The sequence below is a fragment of the Eucalyptus grandis genome, chromosome 8 (assembly GCF_016545825.1).
Source record: "Eucalyptus grandis isolate ANBG69807.140 chromosome 8, ASM1654582v1, whole genome shotgun sequence".
NCBI classification, from domain to species: domain Eukaryota; kingdom Viridiplantae; phylum Streptophyta; class Magnoliopsida; order Myrtales; family Myrtaceae; genus Eucalyptus; species Eucalyptus grandis.
In genome coordinates this window covers 58818815-58838547 of record NC_052619.1, presented here as the reverse complement: position 1 = coordinate 58838547, position 19733 = coordinate 58818815, and the positions used below count along the sequence as shown (strand labels likewise).

Genomic DNA, 19733 nt, shown 5'->3' with positions numbered 1-19733 from the left:
ATATGTGGCAAGGGAACTGAGAAATGGACAAACGACAAGATAGAATAGTTGGAAGATATAGGTTATGGGATATGGGAGAAATTGTTTTATTAGATGAACAAAATAGTTTAATAGAGGTGTTGGTGGAGGAGCATCTTGATATGGCGTTTTAAGCTCATCTCCCCCACATGAGTCATGGTAGAGGTCTAAGACCTCTCACGGTGGAGGATTCACCCCCACACTCTCAAATGAGATGAATTACAGGCCTATTTATAGGAATTACAACCGACATAGTAGCGGACAAACTTTTCTTTCTTGTCCAAGATAATTGACCTCCACTTTTAGCTAAAGCTTTCCTTTTTTGACTTGACTTCCCGTTGCCCACGTTCAGGTTGCTTCTTTAGCCACTATTCTTGACTTTTATTCAAGCTTACTGTTTCGTCTCTTGCTGGTGCTTGCATTCCCACCCAAATCTTTTAGAGCGCTTTTCTTCTAGAGAATAATTTCTGATCATATATAATTTTTTATTTTTATTTATTTCCTTGAATAATTCTAAGTATTTTAACCTATTTTGTGATTATCCAAAATTTCAATTCCTAGAATAAAATTGTATTTAGTACTATTCTCAAAATTTCTACTTCAATTTTTTTTTTTTTTAATTTTCAAATAATTTTAATTTTTTTTTTTTAATTTTTTTTTTCCTTTCTCCTCTTCTTCAAGGGTTGCTGATTACCGGCCTTGGGATTACCGGCGACCGGCCAGACGTGGGCCGGCGACCTTGCCGCAGCTTGGTGAGACTTGGCCGAGCTCACGCGGCCGCCGACAAATTCGTCGAACCTCACCCTAGCCTGGCAAGATCTCCAGCGATCGGTGACGGTGGACGATAGCGGCGGCAATTAAAGAAGAGAAGAGAGGGAAGAAAAACAAAAAGAAAGAAGGGAAAAGAGAAAAAAAAAAAAAATGGGTTAGGCTTGATTCTGAAATTGTTCTCGAGAACAAAGAATCAATTTTTTTTTTAACTTCTCGATTTTGTTCCAAATCTACTTCCAAGAACAAAAAAATAGAAATTTGTTCCCAGAAATAAAAATTTTACCAAACAAATTTATATTACAAATTTACTCCCGAAAATAAAATAACAGAAATTATTACTATTTGGCAAGTTGCCAACCGCACCCCTAGGTTAAGCTAGTCATTCTTCAATTTTGTAGCCATCACCATTGAGGATTCTTCTAGTTTGCAGGCTGTATGTTGCTTGGTTCTAGTTGTCCATTTTTATTTTATTTTTATTTCCTCATGATTAAGTAATAGTTTCTAGATAGTTTGGAGAAAATGGATCGCAATTTCCAACAGTTTCGAGACTCTTGCCTTCAAGTTGCTTTTTTGGATGAACCTTTCTCTTGTACCGTGGCTGGTTGTCAATTTGTGCTTAGCAGTGTATGCCTTGGAATCATCCGTCTACTCGTAAGAGGCTCCGGCCAGTTTCAATGGCCTATTCAATTGCTCGATGACGTGCCATTTACAGAAGTTCAATTTGATATTTGAAGCGCCTAAGCTCCTATTGTATTTGCATGTATGAATATTCAGTTGTGTATGTCATTTGTAATGCTTCTCATTCAAAAAGGACTTTTCCTCACTTGTAACAGTGCTTTGTGTAGATGTGTATCACTATCAATTTATAAAGTACGTCATTTACCTACAAAAATACCATTCTCTAAACATTTTATATAATTCCATTGGCTTTTCTTTTGCCCCTTTCCTCTACTATATCTAGGGATTGAATTCAACTACTCAATACCCTATATATAGATATCCGGACTCCCGGAGTGCCAAAAATTAACATAGGAGGACATTTAAATATCAAAAGTTAAGAAAGTAATTCTTAAGTGCCAAAATTAGAGCAAAATGGATTAATTAAGTACCAATGGTGAGAAAATCCGGCAAAAATGTTGACGTGATGATTTTCCGACAAGACAAGTACAAAACGACGCCATTTTTCATACCGATGTAGCTAAATAATTAATATAAATATTAACTAAATTAAAATTAAAACTAAATTAAATAATATTAATATTTATAAATAAAGTAAAAAAAAAAAAAAAAAAAAAAAGGAAGAAGATGAAGATTGCAAAAGGCGAGGGCTAAGCCCTCGTCACCACCTCCCTACCATTGCCAAGAAGGGCCGACGATGGTGGGGGGCCCTTGCCACCGCTTGGCCAGGGTTGCCGGCCCTAGGCTAGGGCCCGTGACCTCGGCCAACCCTCCCCCACCTGTCGTCAACCCTTCTTAGTAATGGTGGGGAGGTGACGGCGAGAGCCTCGAGAAGGGCCGGCGAGGGCAAGGGCCCTCACCCTCGCTGTTTTGCGAATGTTTCTTTCTTTTTTTCTTTCTTTTTTTAATTTGGTTTTAAATTTAATTAAATTAATATTTATATTAAAATTTAAATTCACACAAAAACGACATCATTTTGGCTTTTTTGTTGAGTCAGCTCTTTGGCAAGCAATATTAATAAAAATTGACAAATATGATTTCCAAAGGGATTCGCCGGATTTGGCACTCAAATGTCCATTCTTTTTATAATAATAAAAAAATGGTACTTAAGTGCTACTTTTATAACTTTTGGCACTTAAGTGTTCATTTCGGGCATTTGAATTACTGGTAGAATATCATTTTTCTTATGAAATGTCCCAAAAATCATTTTTGGGGGGCTGATGCGATTAACATATAATTAATGTATATATATGCGAAAGAAATTTCGAGAGGGAGGCAGTTACCGTTGCTCGCTGCCCGGCTCTATGATTCAATGCAGAAGAGGAGCAGACTACTTTGCCATCTAAGTCGATATACGTTGCCATGTTTCTTATCGACTCGTTCAATCAGTAAATGCAACCATACTCTTCCTTAGTACATCAACCAAAATCAAAAGTCTCAGAATGTCTAAGGAAACCACTTCTTGCGAACTACTTCGCCACGATTCCTTGAGACGTCTCGTACGTTTCTTTGCCAAGATCCACAGGGACCATCACAGGCCACTCCACCAACGTTTTTGTCTGTACGAGGACGGATCCCTCGCGGAGCCGACCTCGTTTCTTTTTCGTGTTGGGTGTGAATTCATACCTCGCCGCATTCTTTCACGGGCCTTATCATAATCACGTCAAATGTCCTCGCCAGTTTGACTCATTCCGTTCTTATAACTCTAGTACCGTTCCTTGAAAGTTCCCTCTTCTTCTTCTTCTTCATTGCCTGAACGATCCTAAACCTATTGTACAGATGTCGATTCAATTCTAAACTTTTCGTTTTTCTAATTTAATCCTAAATATGCTTAGTGTACATGGGTCTGGGAAGGGACATGTCTATCTAGGAGGCCGACATTTGGCGGTACGAGATGGCAACCGTGATAGTAGAGGCACCGGTCCAATGGCTATGGTGGAGGGTTGGTGATGTGTGAGAGAGAGAGAGAGACTTTGGGAGTACTAGGAGTGTGCAACAGAAATTCAATACCTCCACTCAAGGAAATTACCGAGAGAGAATCTAAGTCCAAGCCCGTTTACATATGCAATTGAATCCACTTTTACACACACAAAAAAAAATTAAGTCAATGAGTTATGAGCTAAATATGATATATTAATTCCTTTGGAACGCGCCAATTCTTCAATGTGGAATTTTCTAACACAATGCACAAGAGCAATTCAACAATGAGTTGAGTTTTAGGTGCAATTTGATCATTTTGATATGATTGCACGAGGTTAACTTCTAATTTCAGAGGATTCCAATTAGAAAAGAACATTAAGGAATGACATGAAGTATATTTAGTACAATCTCTTTAAGGTTTACACTGTCTTGAATCTAAAATGAGCCCCACGTCATTCCTTTCCTACGTTTAGGTAATCAGTGCATAAGAATTATGAAAAGTGTTGGGATATAATATGCGAAAACGACATGATCTTGCAATTTATGTGAACGTAAAATTCCCAAATTTACGTCGTTCCGTTCGAGTATCGGAACCTATGTCTACGGGGAGAGCCAGTAACAAATAATCCATTATAATCACAGTATCGTAGTTTACAATTGCTCAAATGCTCAAGTGTTTCCCACATCTAGATTTAACCCAAAACCCAAAGTATTTATAAATAAATAACTTAAACTGACGGCATAAAATTCTCATGCATTCAAGCTTTAAACAAAAGGCTCTACGTACACCAAAATCAGGAACTCCAGCATTCGTATTTGGTCCGCGTACGTACGGCTTCGCATATCTCTTAAAAAGCTTCGTGCGGTTTCTCTAATTTTTTTTTTCTCTCTCTCTTTCGCGGCTCCCTTCTACAGCTTGTTTCTGCGTAAAGGGCTTCGGCGGCAACAAAAGGTTTCGTTCCCTTTTACATGCGTGTGTGCTTCTTCCCTCGGCGACATCTTCCTCAATTTGGGACTGCCACATCAGCGTGGTCCCGGACCACTCACGGGGCGCCATGTGTGAGGGGAGGGAACCAAAGGACCTGCCCTTGCCCTGTCCCATTTCTCTAACGCTCTCTCTCCTCTTTCTCTTCTCTGTCTCCCTCCCCTCACATGTGGCGCCGCGTGAGTGGTCCAGGACCACACTGACGTGGCAGTCTCGACCACCCAATATTTTCTCCCTCCTGCAGATAAAGAAAAGAAAAAACCCTTACTCCTTTTTTTCTTTTTCTTTTGTGCAGCTTCAAAAGTCCAGTAAATCACATGTTGCAAACGCTTAAATGACATCATTTAACAAAAAGAGTATCTAACATCACAATTCTAGTTCCTTTTAATGGTTGATTAATATGAAAAATTTAAGACTAAACTAGTCAATAAAATTGCCGAGCTAGCTAGAACTAGTCGAAATTCCCTACTGAATTTGAATATGTATTTAACCGAACCATTTGACCCATCGGATACTCTCACTAAAACAATTAGATGATGTACTTTTCATCCTTATTTAATAATAATAATAATAATAATAATAATAATAATAATAATAATAATAAAGGGAGAGAGAGAGAGGAGAGGAGATCCCACAGAAGCCAGAAGTGTTCCACTCTAAATATCCATTAGATTGTCCCAGAACGTTTCAAACATGCCTAAGTTTCAAAGCATTGAGTGGACGAGTGAAATGTTGTGTTCACAGGCTTGAACACGCAATGAGAAGCTTCTTCAGGCATCCGACACATGAACTTCGTCTCAAGCTAGTTTACCAGAAGTCAACGACAAAAATAAAATGATCAAATACGAAATGAAAAGGGCTTATAAGAACACCCTCTTGGATAGATATGAAGCCTATATCGATTTGCACTCCCTGCAAGCTCTTCGCCTCTCGAGCAGGGGTGAAAAAAACATCAGCTCTCTTTGTTTGAAAGCTAGCACAGATCAATGTCTGGCATCAACCTTACTCCAGCTGAAGCTCGGAGGTTAGTTTGTGCATGTTTCCCTTGTTCCTTGTTAACTGTTCCTCCTTTGGATCGCAAGCATTAAGTGATCTTGGCTTTCTATGTTTACTGGAACTTTTCATTTGCACAACTTCTGCAAATCCATCCATACGATCAAGAGTCAGTTATGACTTTAACAGATTGATCTGTTTAGACTAATTATATGGACCTTGCATGTCATTAATGCTGAGTTCTAGCTTGTAATTCTAAATTCGCATGTGATATGTCATAATGGAATATGGGAGAGAATCTGACCATCATATTTTATATGCACAGTCAATTTTACTCATTGTACGGTTTCATTTGTGGATGAGCAAGCATGCATCAAGCAAGCTTTAAGCATATGGTGGATCGCTCCTAGCTACATGCTTGTGTTATTTACTTGTGCCATAAATTAATTAATTCAGATTCCGTTGCTCTTTTTTGGTAGACCGGAAGAACAAGAAGATGTCATCATTAAAAAATCGAAAGATTTCTTGATGTCCGCGCTTAGATGGTCATTTGCTCTTTTTGGAGCCAAGGATTTCCTTATGAAAAAGCAAGTGCCTCTCATTGCCTTTTCCATAGCTCTCATTGCGGTCTTAGGCATCAATTCACGAACACGAAGTGAACGTGGAATGACATCTATCAATTTTTTGTTTCTTATATTAGGGTGTCTCATTGTTGGAATAACAATTGACTCGATCATATTGAATTCTTGCATCAAGTGGGTTATCTATTGTTTGTTCATTGCTTCGGCAATTGTAAATCCCGAATACCAAAAAACTTTTCGGGAGATGCAACAAATCTTGAAGTCCATATGCAAAGCAACTTCTTCAAGACTCAAAAACTCGTTCAGTCGAGTACAAGTGGCTATCCAAAATTGTCTGAAAATTATTGCTAAGGATCAAGAAGAATCACCGATGACTAACAACCCTGCAACTCGACCGGTTGGTGCTGATGGAGGCGTAGCTGGAGAGAACAATGTCTAGCTTATCAAGATATGGAATTTGCCATCCCTTATCTCCGTTTTTGCTTTTGTACAATAAGATGTTTGTGTGATATGTAAATGTACATCTGACCATTTTCCTATGTTGTATTGTGTTTGTACGATGTGTAAATGCATGGTCAAACTATAGTAGTTCTCCATCCAGACATAAAATTTGCAACTTTTGCATATGTACTCCATCTATATGAAATTCTTATTGATCACTCTTGTTTTCTTCAAAGCATAATTTGCACCATAAAAAGTTGATTTGACTGATAACGATTGTTGACGTCTAAATTTTGGTGATCCGATCATTCATTTATTGCATATAATCCCAACCATAAACAAAAATATTAGAATTAAATTGCATAACATATAGCTTTAGGAGCATTTATTTTATTTTATGTTGCATTTGCATTGGATTGGTGATGGAAATTTGAATTAACAGTTCTAAGCTTTAATTTGACAAGTTAGACTAAGTCCACGGTGATGAAAATTTGAACTGGCCCATTAGTTCCCGTGGCCTGAAATTCATTGAGATGTTTATCGAATTAAGAGACTGAAGAAGAAAGGAAATTGTAGTCATTTATTCAGTTATGTGAGATTTGCCTAAGGATGTACTGAGCAAGATTACGGACAAATATATTTCAATGCTCTGGAAATTTGAAAGAAGACGGATTTGGTCAGGCGGAGGGGATAATATTGGTAGGGGCATCATACAGCTTGATACCCGAGGGATCTTCGATCAATAAAGAAAGGAACAAAAGCAATTGAGGAATAAGAGAATCAGTCCATGTGCGCTAAAATGGAGAAAAGAATTCCCCATTGATCACAGCACCAACTCAGCGACAAAGGAAGAGATACATTTGTCCAAAGAAGAATAAGCTTTCTCACGTATAAAAAGTGTACTTGATATATTAAGGGAGATATTTTGGTCGGACGGGGAGAATTCATGAAGATTCGTAGCAACACGAAAACATGGAACAAAAGATTATTTCTCTGTGGAGTAAAAGACAGAACAGGAAAGAGAGAGAAGTGGAGAAATCGGAGGGTCTTTCCGAATATTCACACTTCTGTTTTGAGGTTCCAAAAGGAGACAGAGAAGACGTCTTAGAGAGAGGGCGTCAACCTCCTTGTTGACTGGGAAAAGACGTCTGTCGGGAGATCTCGAACCAAAGTTCACGTTCAGGGAATTTTCGAATTCTAGCACGCGGGGTCCTCTCGGCCGCCGCGCTACTGTGCATCGTGGATCGCATTCAGCTACTCAAGCCACACCATCAGTCGTTCTTAGGCGTCATCCGGTAGCGTTATCCGACATTCGTCAACCTCGAAGCCACCACCCCCGTTGCTGCTCCTGTAACCTTAGCTTCAGCAAGTCCGGCGTCACTTCTAGCAAAACTCGGGTGCCCTGCACTTGAGCGCTATTGACATTCCGATTCGGTTGCTCCGCCATCATCCGTTTTGGTCCACACTGGCCAGCAACGGCAACCCCGAGCCATATCGATCGCCTTGCTGTGGTTGTTGAATTTCTTTTGTAGGTTTTTCCAACGCGCCAATACAGTCCATCAGGAAGCTTATGTTAAATCAATGTCTCAAGTTTGAATTCGGAAACTGAATTTGTCAATAATTTTTTTTCCCAAGCTGATTATATATATATATTAAAAGAAAAAGAAAGAAAATAGGAGGGGTTCTTCGACTTACCTGCAACTCGTCAGACGTCACCGAAGAGAGAATTAGGCCATGGGCCCAAGTGGGCACACGTATTGAAGATGCGAATTTCCTCATCCGCTTGCCTGCAGAAGCCGAATTATCTTCGTGGGGCCCAAGTCAAGACTTTGACTTCCTGGGCATACACACAAGACAATAGGGGTGTGCATGGTCCGGTCGGGCAGTTCCCGACCTAAAACCGGGAACCGCCCTCTAAGGACCGATTCCGAAAAATTGGAATTGGATCCACCCGTTGTTGCATGGATCCACTCGAACCGGACCGCCGGTCCTGTCCTCTGGTTCCGGGTGGATCCATGGAACCGATCTTGACGCAAAACAATTTTGATTTTCAACATAAAACGGTCGGGTCTATGAGTTGGGAAGGAGGAGAAGAGGTCTATGATCGGGTTTTCAACATAGGACGGTCGAGAAACAATTTTCCGTGGCTGTGGCGGGTGGCAGCCGACGCAAGGGGGCAAACAACAGCAGCGGAGGGGCAGCGTCGATGCTCGGAGAGGAATCGAAATGGCGATAGGATTAGGAGGAACGAAGAAGAGACAAAGAGAGAGAACCGAAGATGAAGGGAGTGAGGAGATGAGATCTAATCTAGGGTTTCTTTTAGTAATTTTTTTTTAATATTAAAAAGGTTCCGGTCCAGTCCGGGTGGGCGGATCCGCCCATGGAACGGGAACCGGACCGGTACCCACCGGTTCCGAAAAATTAACCTTAACCTGACTGATTCTCAAGAACCGCCGGGTTCCTATTTCCGGTCTGGGCCGGGCGGTTCGGGTGGTTCCCAGGTATTTTGCATACCCCTACAAGAAAAGGCTGGGGTTTCATTTCTTTTTTTCGGCCAATGAAGACAAAAGGAATGAAGCCTCTGCACGCGTGGAGACAAAACGTGGTGGGCCCAGGTCAAACTTTGACCTGGGTGCGCACACATATAAAAACAGAATTTTGTGCAGGTCTTCTCTCCCTTCCGAAAGTTGCCGCCGAAGCCCTTTACACGTAAAGACTCAAGGAGCGGCCGCTTGCTGAAGCTTACGAAGAAGATACGTACATGAAGAAAGAAGGACGTTGTTCTTGTTTTGATGTACCTAAAGCGTTTTCGTTTGAGCTTGAACGTGCCGTGAGTTTATATCTAAGTGAGTTGTTTATAAGTGTGGGAAACATTAAACTATTTGCTGCTGGCTCTTTTCGTGGACATAAATACTGATACTTGGACAGAATCACGTAAATATCTAGTGTCCTTATTATTTCTCGTTTATTTTTATGGTGATTTCGCATTGACATAAATTGTAAGATCTCGCCGTTTCCGCGTATTACATTCCAACAATTGGTATCAGAGCTTGAGATTAGATTTTGAGATTAGATTTCTTAATCGTGATTTAGAGTTTTTGCTTGTCTGATTATTATCTGGAAATTCTGTTACTGCAATTATGTCTGAGAGGAACAACTTTGTGTTATGGAGTATCAAGATATGAGCATTATTGACAACACAAGGTTTGGCTAAGACACTAGTGAAGATAAGTTGCCGATTATAATGAAAGCCTTTGGGAGAGTTGAGTTAATGGAAAGAGTAAAGAGCACAATCTTGTTAAATTTGTCGGATGACCTCTTAATAGAGGTTAAATTTGTCAGATGACCTCTTAATAGAGGTTATTGAGGAGAATGATGTCGCAGCATTATGGGCAAAGCAAAACTTCAAGCAGGTTTGAACAATCGTTTGTATATGTTGAAGAAGAAAATGTTTCAATTTAGATATATTGAAAATACGTCTATCAGAACACACCTAGATGAATATAATAGACCCATATTGGATCTGAAAAACGTCAATAAGATACTTGATGAATTTAATCAGTCATTCTCAGGTGTCTTCCGGTAGCATTATCCGACATTCGTCAATCTCGAAGCCACCACCCCCGTTGCTGCTCCTATAACCTAGCTTCAGCAAGTCTGGCGTCACTTCTAGCAAAGCTCGGGTGCCCTGCACTCGAGCGCTATTGACATTCCGACTCAGTTGCTCCACCATCATCCATTTTTGTCCACACTGGCCAGCAACGGCAACCCCGAGCCGTATCGATCGCCTTGCTGTACTTGCTTAATTTCTTTTGCAGGTTTTTCCAACGCTCCAGTTCAATCCATCAGGGAAGCCTCGCATGTTCTTGCTGTCATTGCAGCTCCTCACCACCGTGACCAACTTGCTCACGACCTGTTGCTGGTGTCTCCTCAAGCTCACTGTTGTTGACTCTCATGACTTACCAAGTCCACCTTTGGAGGAAGCCTAGATAAAACTTTCGCTAAAAGAAAGCACACCCACTTTGAAAATTTTCTCCGGGGGGGAATTTCTCTGAGGTCAACGAAGACTCTCTCTCGATATCCGCTCCTTCATCGAGAACGCTTTACTGATTTCAACAACAAATTTTGGTGGCCAGCAAGTGCCCAGGCTGCTACACCTCCCCTGTTCCTCCATCGATCCACCACCCAATCGTGGTTCGCGACTTGCCAAACTTAGAAGCTAATATTCGAATTAGGTAAAAATATCTCATTTAGAATAGCGTGGATATATTTGATGGAATAGCTGAATGATGTTTTTCTTGAATCGCCTTTTAAATTATGGATTATTCAATTAATTCACAATGTACATACGATTGACATTCCAACTTCATGCTCGAAATATGACTTGCAATCGCACGAAAAAATCGCTAATTCAATCTCACACTCGAGATATGATTGAACCTTGTGACAAAGTTTAAAAAAAAAACATCATACTTGTCCTGGTTGGTAATGGCTTGGGTTAACAAAATGGTCAATCCGGTCTCATGCGCAAATACGATTCATCAATTTATTAGATGGGTATCAATCATATCTTGTCTGATTTGCGGCCATGTTGTTTTTTTTTATGCCTTTACTTGAATTGATTTTGTTTCCGTAAAAGAAAACCCAAAAAATAATAAATATATTCAAGTTGGATTGGCTTCATGTTAGAATATTGCCTATTTTAGGATAGTTTGCATGTTTAGATTAGGAAATTTATTTATTTCGAATTTTTGAAATAAAAAATTCCAGAAACATTAATTTGGGATGTTAGATTTTTCTTTCCATTAATTTAAATTGCATGTTTAATTGTTGGGCAATTTTAATTTCGAATTTTATAAGAAAAATAAAATAAAACATAAAAATTACCATGCGTGTGTCACATAGAATTAGATCATTCCTTGCACGTCATTTAGTCATTGCATGTTTAGGATCATTTGAATGCTTGACATATTAGTACAGTTGCATTTAATATTTTCTTGTCATTAAATTGTGTTATATAATTAATAACATGTGACATATAATTTACATAATAGGTTACATGTTACATATCATTTTAGTTAGGTATTTTGGTTTGTCATTGCATTGCATTCCACGTAGAAAGTTTCATATAAATAAGAGAAAATCCTAAAAAAGATTAAGCGATTGCATGTTAATTAAAAATCATATCTAGGACTATTAAAGTAAATTCTAAATTAACATTGCAGATGTTTTCGTTACCATAAGATAAGTCTTGTATTTTATTTATTATTTTATTGGATCTTAAATTGATGGATTGCACACCCGCATAATCACACCCACATGTTAGGGGATAATAAACTAAATTCAAATTGCCTGATAAATATTTCTTTAGAAAATTTTATTATAATCAAGTCTCTGTACTTAAATTCTCTAGCTCATAGGAGTAAAATAATTCTCCCGTTATTTTATTTAAGTGTTTAATCGACCTACCATAAACTAATTAGTGGTGACTCTTATGCTAAAAATTTGAATTGAAATCGCAAATTGATATAAACTTGAGAGAGCTTAAACTAAGTAGCTTTGTAATCAATTAACCAAATCCTAAGTGGTACACTCAAGTTTAGGTCGTGACGATGACACATGCTCTTCGACTCACCTTTTAATTGCATAATTTTTATATGTGCGCAAAAGGACTTTCCATACCTTGACCTTTTGTGCAAGTTCTAAACGCGTGGTCCTGCAGGGTTAGAGGACAATGGATAAAGTAAGTGAATTGATTGATCAACACTCCAATTTTGATAAAGTTAATATGCAGACATATCTTCTGGTTATTAATTGATTGATAGATGACAGAAAACAATGAAACTTTTCGGATATTAAATCTCTTCCAAAAACAAAAATCTGTTTATATTCATTAAACTTGCTTATTTTGCAAGTTTTCTAACATTCATCAACGTGAGTTAACACCTTTGTTTTACTTTTTTTGGTTTATCGAGATAAATGAAGTTTGTGCTTTAACCCCAGAAATTTATACGATTTATAAACAAATCTAACACAAATTGGCGGCCCCGCAAAAGAAGAAGAAGAAGAAGAGTTCCTTTTGATTAAAGATCCCATCTTTTTGGTTATTCAATTCAAGTATAAAGCTCACTTGATGACAACTAGGCAGTAATTAGCGCTGCAATCAACATCTGTACGTTTCCAACCTTCTTCACTATGTTTTTATTCCATCTCACGGTTCACATTATCTCCCTCGTAGTCCTTTGTCTCTCTAGTTTATAGTTAGCTGTAGTTAATCGTACTTAAGACAAAACTTCGAGTAGCCTAACTTGATGTTTTGTCATCGCGCCATCGCTCGGACCGAACATAACTCGATTGAAGTCACGAACCCTGAGATAGAAAATTCATAAGAGGGGCTTGGGATTTTAGTGGAGAATAGCGTGGAATTCGCTTAATTAATTACATAATCAAAGAATTATGTTAGACAAGGAAGCTGGGAGAGACTAATTGATTTCGATTTTACTACTAATTAATCTGACCCGTGATGAAAAATTTCGATCTAAACCCCGATGATGGATCACAAAATATTTTTCGGGTCAGGTCGAGTCGGGTCATGGGCATTGCGGGTTCTTCCCAGGCCCGCCGAAGTAGAAGTAGGTGCCCCACTCGTTGCTGTAGGAGCTCTTGATGTCGTAGCAGTTGGTGTTCTCAGCCAGGGTGGAGATGCCCTGGGCGGAGCTGAGGCTGTTGTCGGCGTCGACCACCTGGAGGTTGCGGAAGTACCCAGCCTTGCCAAACCCCTCCTCGGCGAACCGGCCTGAACCCATTTGTGTGGTGGTGTGCCCGCCGTTGGGCCGGGAATTCACCACCTCCCCGCCCCACTCCACCATCGTCGCGTGGTCCGCCAGGTGCGTGAACAGCTCCGCCGGCCAGTACCCCACCAGCGTGGTGTCCCCGAAGCTCATCCACCAGTTCCCCAGCTTCGGATCCTAGAACCACCCCGGAGATGGTAACGAAATACTTCAGCATCGGTCGGAACATACGATATAATGAAAGATCGGGATGGGAGAAAACGAGGGCGGAAATTGAACCTTCCAAATGAGGATGGTGATGTCGAATTGGCTGCCGGAGAAGGACGAGATCGGCGAGATCGCCGCCCCGATCGCGATCCTGCTATTTGTCTGCACGAACCCCGCGCACAGCAGATTGTAGCATCCCGTCGCTTGATACGAGTCGCTCTGTTGAATCCAAATTCAATCATATAATATAAAACCTAAAAAAGGTCGACCTTACAAAAAAAATTTCATTATTTTTAATCATCTTTGAAATTGCAACATGATAAAGCCGACAGGTGACGTGAAATCTTGTTATGCATGAATGCAAATAGGGTTTTGATTATATGGTAGCGATTCTGTCACTTTCTTCATAATTATTTAACACTTTAATCATTTTAAGATAAAAAGGTCATTCAAGTTGGACCCTTAAAATGGATAATAAACAAGCTATTCTCGGCCTGATGACGTAATAAATAGGAATCATGTAGTGTTGGGCACGCAAAAATCCATCGCACGTAAAAGAGATTTTTGGAGTGGATCTGAAGTGATTGCGCGGCACGTGGGGGGTTTTCTTATTATGCCCTAAATTCCAAGCATGGCCACGTGGCCGTCTATTTCATGGGTGGTGTTTATACTTAGATTTAGCAAGGGGATCTTCATATTAAATTTGGAATAATGACATAAATAACCCTTAGATTTTAATTTAATGTGCAATATAACTCATGAGCTTTTAATTTGTTTAATGTTACTCTTAAACTTTATTCAAATGTGTAGTGTTGTTCGTAAAATTTTAAATCCACAAAAATTTTATCTATATTTAATCTAATCTTTATACTATATAAAAATGTTCAATGTTATCTCTTAATTCAAATTAATGAAAGGATAAAATTGAACATTTCTTTATATGTAGGGACTAAATTAAATATTTATCTAAAGTTTGAGACTACATGAAACAAACTTAAGATTTAGGTCATTTTCCCAAATTTTATTTTTGATTTATAAAGTTGATTATAATGTATGAGGAGGAGAATATAAATTATTCTAGATTTTTTTTTTTGGTCGAAAAAATTATTCTAGATAATACTATAGGTTTTGTATCTATCTCATCAACCCATGAAATGAAAACCCTTAGGTTGAAGTTTGACTTTTCACTGAGCCTTTCCCATATGTGGGCGCATTTATAGACTGACAATCTAGGTGCAATGTAATGCATGCATATGGTCAACTACCTTGGAAGTGATATGAATTTTAAATTATTTTTTCATTAAAAAACCATAAATTAATTGTCAATTCCCATTATAAACAAATGAAACTAAATGCACCCTCGACGGAGGAGAGAGAGAGAGAGCTGACCGTCCAATACGTGAATAATCTGGGCCGGCTGTCACCGTAGAGCTCCGGACTGACCCGACTAGTAAAACAATCAGAGCTTTAGAAAATCAATTCATCTTATATTATTTTAAAATTCTCTTTTAAAATTTGAGAAATGTGAGGAAAACGGGAATCAATAATAATAATTTTTCTTTTCAAACTTTGGAAGATGAGATTCTCGGAATGAATGAGATTCTTCTTCTCCTCCTCTTCCTTCTCTCTTAATAAATTTGGGGAAATTATTAATAAAATCGAATTGGCAGGAGCAAGGGGGCGCTGGGATTGGGTGCGGGCGAGTGCAGAGAGATGGAAAGAGAACCTGCCATCCGGCCTCGATGCTGTTGAGATCAGTGCCGTCGAAGGATCCCGAGAGGATCCAGATCTGGGAGAGGCTGAACTCGTTGACCTCCTCGATCGACGGGTCCCACACGTTTATCGTCGCCTTCGCCCCGTAGACCTCCTGCGTCGATCCCGTGTACGCGATCGCATGCTACCGATCGTGCAACCGGAACCAAAAACCAAACAACGTTCGATGATTACAATGTCCAGATCGAGCCAATCACATATCAAGAAAATCGAAAAAACATTAAAGGTAATTAACACTACGAAATCCTGAAAAAATTATATTAAAAGCTTTTTGATCGCGTCGACCCCTAAATCAAATTAAGAATTGCAGGTCGGGCTCGAGTTATCAATAATGACAATCATCACAAGGTCAGATTAAGCTAATCACACTTCTTAAAAGAAGGGTAATTATAGAAACGAAATCACCTGAAAATAAATGACTAAAAAAGCTTTCGATCGAGTCGATCTGAGTCGGATTAAGATTGTGAGTCGGGTTATCATTAGCGATGGTCGATTCGGCTCGAAGTCAACTCTATTCGCTAGATTGATACGATGTATCTCGATATTTTAATTAAACTATAGGAAAATGATATATTTTTTGTTGGGGTGTGTTGAGAAAACAAATGCAAAGGACACGGTGCCATGTTGTCGTATTATGGCACAGGAAGTCTTAAATTGGAGTTCAAGGAAGGTCACCTAAAATCTATTGGGATCCACTGAAATAAATGTGACATGATCACCTCCACTTACCTAATTATTACTACAATCAAGGATGTGTGTGTGTGTGGGTGGGATTTTTTTCATTTTTTTTTTGAAGTTTTACCAAGCTTGGGCTAGGACAAGACTCATTGCTCAAGATCATATTCTTTTGAAAAAAAAAAGTGACCTAGTGGAATCAGAAATTGTATGTTATATGCCCACATGGAATTAATATTATCTCCAATTGAATTGTTTGATAAGAACATTATGATGACCAATCAATGTCCAAATAGCAAGTTGCAAAAAGGAAAAGTTGCCGTTCACCGAACAGGGAAAGAGAGGAGGGGTGTGGTGTACCTCGTGGCCGTTCCCACTGACTACGTCCGGGGCGTCCGGTAGTTGGGCGAGGCCCGGCGGGTGCCGCTTCTTGCCGAAGTCGTACAAGGACTTAGCCCTCCGCACGTCGTGCGCCGTGCTCCGCCGCACTGGGACCGTGCCCCTCGGGCACCAGGTGCCGTTCCGGTGCCACGCTTGCCACGCGCCCTTCGCAGCATCGGCGCTGTTGCTCGGGGCCGGAGCGGCGGCCGCGGCGGCATCGTCGTCACCATCCCGTTTGCCCACGGTGGATCTCCTCTTGGGCATTTCTGGCGGCGCTTTCTGTTCCCCAAAACCATCATCATTCAGTCACTAATTCTTCTTCACGTAGAAGCTACAACTGACATGGAGAAGAGTCAAAAGGAGACTTTTCTTTTCTTTTTTTCTTTTTTTTCCCCTCTTTTCTCATTTTGCATATCAAAACTACATTTTGGAGAAAATTTTCCAATGTATATTTTCACTTATGCAGCTTCCAATTACTGATGATTTACTAGTATACCAGATTTTCCATAGTTTTTCAAATTTTGTTGCACTAAAACAAATTGCATTTTGGGGGTTTGACCGAGGATCAAGAGCTAGAAAACACATGGAAATGTCCAACCTGCTATGAAATATATGCTAATCTAAAACCCCCCACCCCCAAAAAAAGAAAAAAGAAAAGAAAGCAATATATATAGCTTGCATTTCCATTGTTTCAAGCAGAATGTGTATCCACAAAAGTAAAAATAGGTAAATGAAGGAAAAAGAAAAGAGCGGAAATGTTGTATTTGCTGGTGCACCTGGATCTTGTGATTCTTTAGGAGGGGGTGATCCAAAGCTGGCTGTCTTCTTTTGTGGATGCAGTCTATGATGTCTCCATCTGGGCTCTGCAAATTACAACGAGTTTAACCCACCAACAAAGGAATGCAAATGCAAATGCATTGCCAGAATGCAAATGCTGATCAGCAAATAGGCTCATCAAAGAAGGAAAAAAGGGAAGTGCATACCTCAATGGTCATAACAGGTGGCTTGTTGATCTTGTCCAAGTGCCTCTGGATCCTCTTTAATCTCAAGCTACTAACTTGTCTGTAGTCAGTGTAATTTAGAGCGGAAGACGTCTCGAGGAAGATGGAAAGATAGAGGACCACGAGAAGATAAAGAAAAAGATGAGGAGGAGGGGAAGGTGGAGGAAGGAGATGTGTCTTCCTTCTTTGAAAAGCACCCCCCATTATCCTTGTGTATCTCATTCAGTGCCAAGAGGAAGAAAACAACACTGAGAGCGAGAGAGACAACGAAGGGAAAAGGAAACCCAAGGACTATCCCGCCATTACTAGCAAAACGAGGTTGCTGCAGAAACCCAATTTCAACTTTGTTTCGACTAACTCCACGCACACAGACAGACCCATTAAAAGGACATATACCAAGAAAATGACCCCAACCCAACACCCTTTGTGTTTGTGTGTGTGTGTGTGTGTGTGAGAGAGAGAGAAAAGAGAGTTAATGGTGAGAAGGAAAGGTGGGGGCTGAGATTAAATGAAGATATGCAGCTAAACCAACGGAGACCATCATTGCCTCTCTGCTGCAGGATCTGATTCAATATTTAGTACGTCTGTGTTGAGTTCAATCACTTGTGCTCTTGGGTGCAATTTGCTGCTTTAGAGTTGCACCCCCCAGACCCAAACGAAAGAGAATAGAGAGAGAGAGAGAGAGAGAGAGAGAGAGAGAGAGTTTTCAAAGCTCTTCCTTTTTGGTTTTTTCAACGGAGATCAGAAGAGGCATTTATAAAAACTCAAACCTACCCCAACTCATTCAACAGCCCAACCCTTTTATTGCACTCCTTCAATGTGTGCATCTGCCACCATATACTTTGCCATTAATACTCCCTCCCTCCCTCCTTCCCTCTCTCAAACTTTCTCTTCCCTCCTTTCATTTTCCTTCCCTTCTCAGGTTCTCCATTCCCTCCTGATCAAGCCTTCTCCCTCTCCCTTTTTCTCCCACCCCCCTTTTCCCTCTCCAAGACTCCAAAGCAAGCACCACCCAATATGTATATGCCTCCCACAATTGGGTTGACGCCACGTGGCACTGACCCCACATCTCTCCTCCTCTACCTAAATGTAGGTGTATATGTAGCCAAATGTGAATATGATATGTTACCACATTCAGGGAAAGAAGAAAAGCAAAAAAAAAATATAAATAAATAAATAATGAAGTGTACCTCCACACATACATTTAGTTTCTAATTCCAATACCATATTGAATGCTGCGGAAGAAGAGACAGTAACTCGTCGTCATCAGCAGCAGCATTTGAGCACGTCTACCGCATTGGATTCAATTCATTTACATCGTTGGTACAGATTGGAAAAAAAACACAGGAGGAAAATAATCATAAGATATTTCTTGAAACAGGAGTCCATTGACAAGTGGCCTGATCTGTAATAAATACGATGGCAACATATGTTTCTATTTTTTGTCCTTTGAAAATAAATTTATTAGCTAATTGCAATCCATAGACTTACCTTGTGATTTGAACATATGACGAGACGAGCGACATCGACAAGTTTATGTTGAATGGTCTCGCATCGGGTTGGTTATAATCCGATTAGGGTTACCTCGTTTTTTCCACTTATCTCGAAATGAGCTGGCCTAGGCCCTTTGACCATGCATGATGCATAAATAATATGATTTAGTTTCGCACTTTACTGATTAACAAACAGAGTTAGCTAATCAAAATGGAGAGCTAGGAAGTCGTACGAGGCCTTGTTTTGTAGCTATTATATTATGTGTTTTCTTTACCTACTAAGAGAGAAGGAAGCATCTAGGGTTTGGACATTTGAGGTTGATGAAACCCAAGGAAGGAAAATTAGCTGTTTGAAATTGAGACTTCGATGTATTGGGGAGGCTTCTATGCTGGCTGTTTTCACCTTGGATATTATTATTTTTTTGACTTTTTAGTGGGTGGAAATCCTTGATCTGAGATACCATGCACTCATCTCCATGTGGGTGTGCATCTTAGGGAACGTTGCGTCATTAAATTCATGCAATTGAAAATGATCTGTCACGAATAAAAAAATTCTAAGTGTTAGGGTTGTAATTAATGTGGCTAGCTTCCAATTCTCGAATCTCGAACGCTTCTTCTTCTCTCGCTGAAGAGAAATTTGGTCGTCAGCCTAGACTTCGTCGCCTGGATCTCCGGAAGTTTAGACTCGACAATGTCGAGTATTGAGATTGATTGTCTAGTGACCCAGCGCGAGGGAATCGAGCGCCTCTTCGTTGTAGAATTTCTTGAGAAATTGCTCTTGCAACCTGACGTGACCGCGAGAAGTTAGGTTGGTCGAAGCATGCTTTGTACCATACCATTAGCAAACGAGATTAAAGCGTTGAGACTGATCGTGTCACCTTACGATGCAACAAAAGCACGTACAGGCTGTACAAGCTACTCAAAAAGGGAGCTCGCTTTGAAGGCAAGACGCGAACGTGTATACACAAGACCTCCTTTGACGGCTAAGGGAAGATAACCGCATTGATCTCCCAGTTGGTACCAAC

General features: G+C 40.0%; 1 protein-coding gene across 1 annotated transcript; it reads right to left on the bottom strand.

Annotated features, from left to right (window-relative positions):
• Positions 1-12757: 12757 nt before the first annotated feature.
• On the bottom strand, positions 12758-18146 carry LOC104415349. The gene is made up of 7 exons (XM_010026626.3): positions 17198-18146; positions 16991-17077; positions 16194-16493; positions 15112-15282; positions 14775-14828; positions 13458-13604; positions 12758-13355 (listed from the first exon to the last, which is right to left on the bottom strand). The coding sequence occupies exons 1-7, from the start codon at positions 17435-17437 to the stop codon at positions 12978-12980; spliced, it is 1377 nt and encodes a 458-aa protein (XP_010024928.2). The 5' UTR covers positions 17438-18146; the 3' UTR covers positions 12758-12977.
• Positions 18147-19733: the final 1587 nt, after the last annotated feature.

Bases quoted from the DNA above. Each gene is read 5' to 3' on its own strand.
- LOC104415349 (XM_010026626.3), bottom strand. From the start codon at position 17,437: ATGAGATACACAAGGATAATGGGGGGTGCTTTTCAAAGAAGGAAGACA. The intron at 13,605-14,774 runs GTCAGCTCTCTC...TGGATTCAACAG, and splicing joins GATTATTCACGTATTGGACG to AGCGACTCGTATCAAGCGAC. The intron at 13,356-13,457 runs GTTCAATTTCCG...GGGTGGTTCTAG, and splicing joins TCACCATCCTCATTTGGAAG to GATCCGAAGCTGGGGAACTG.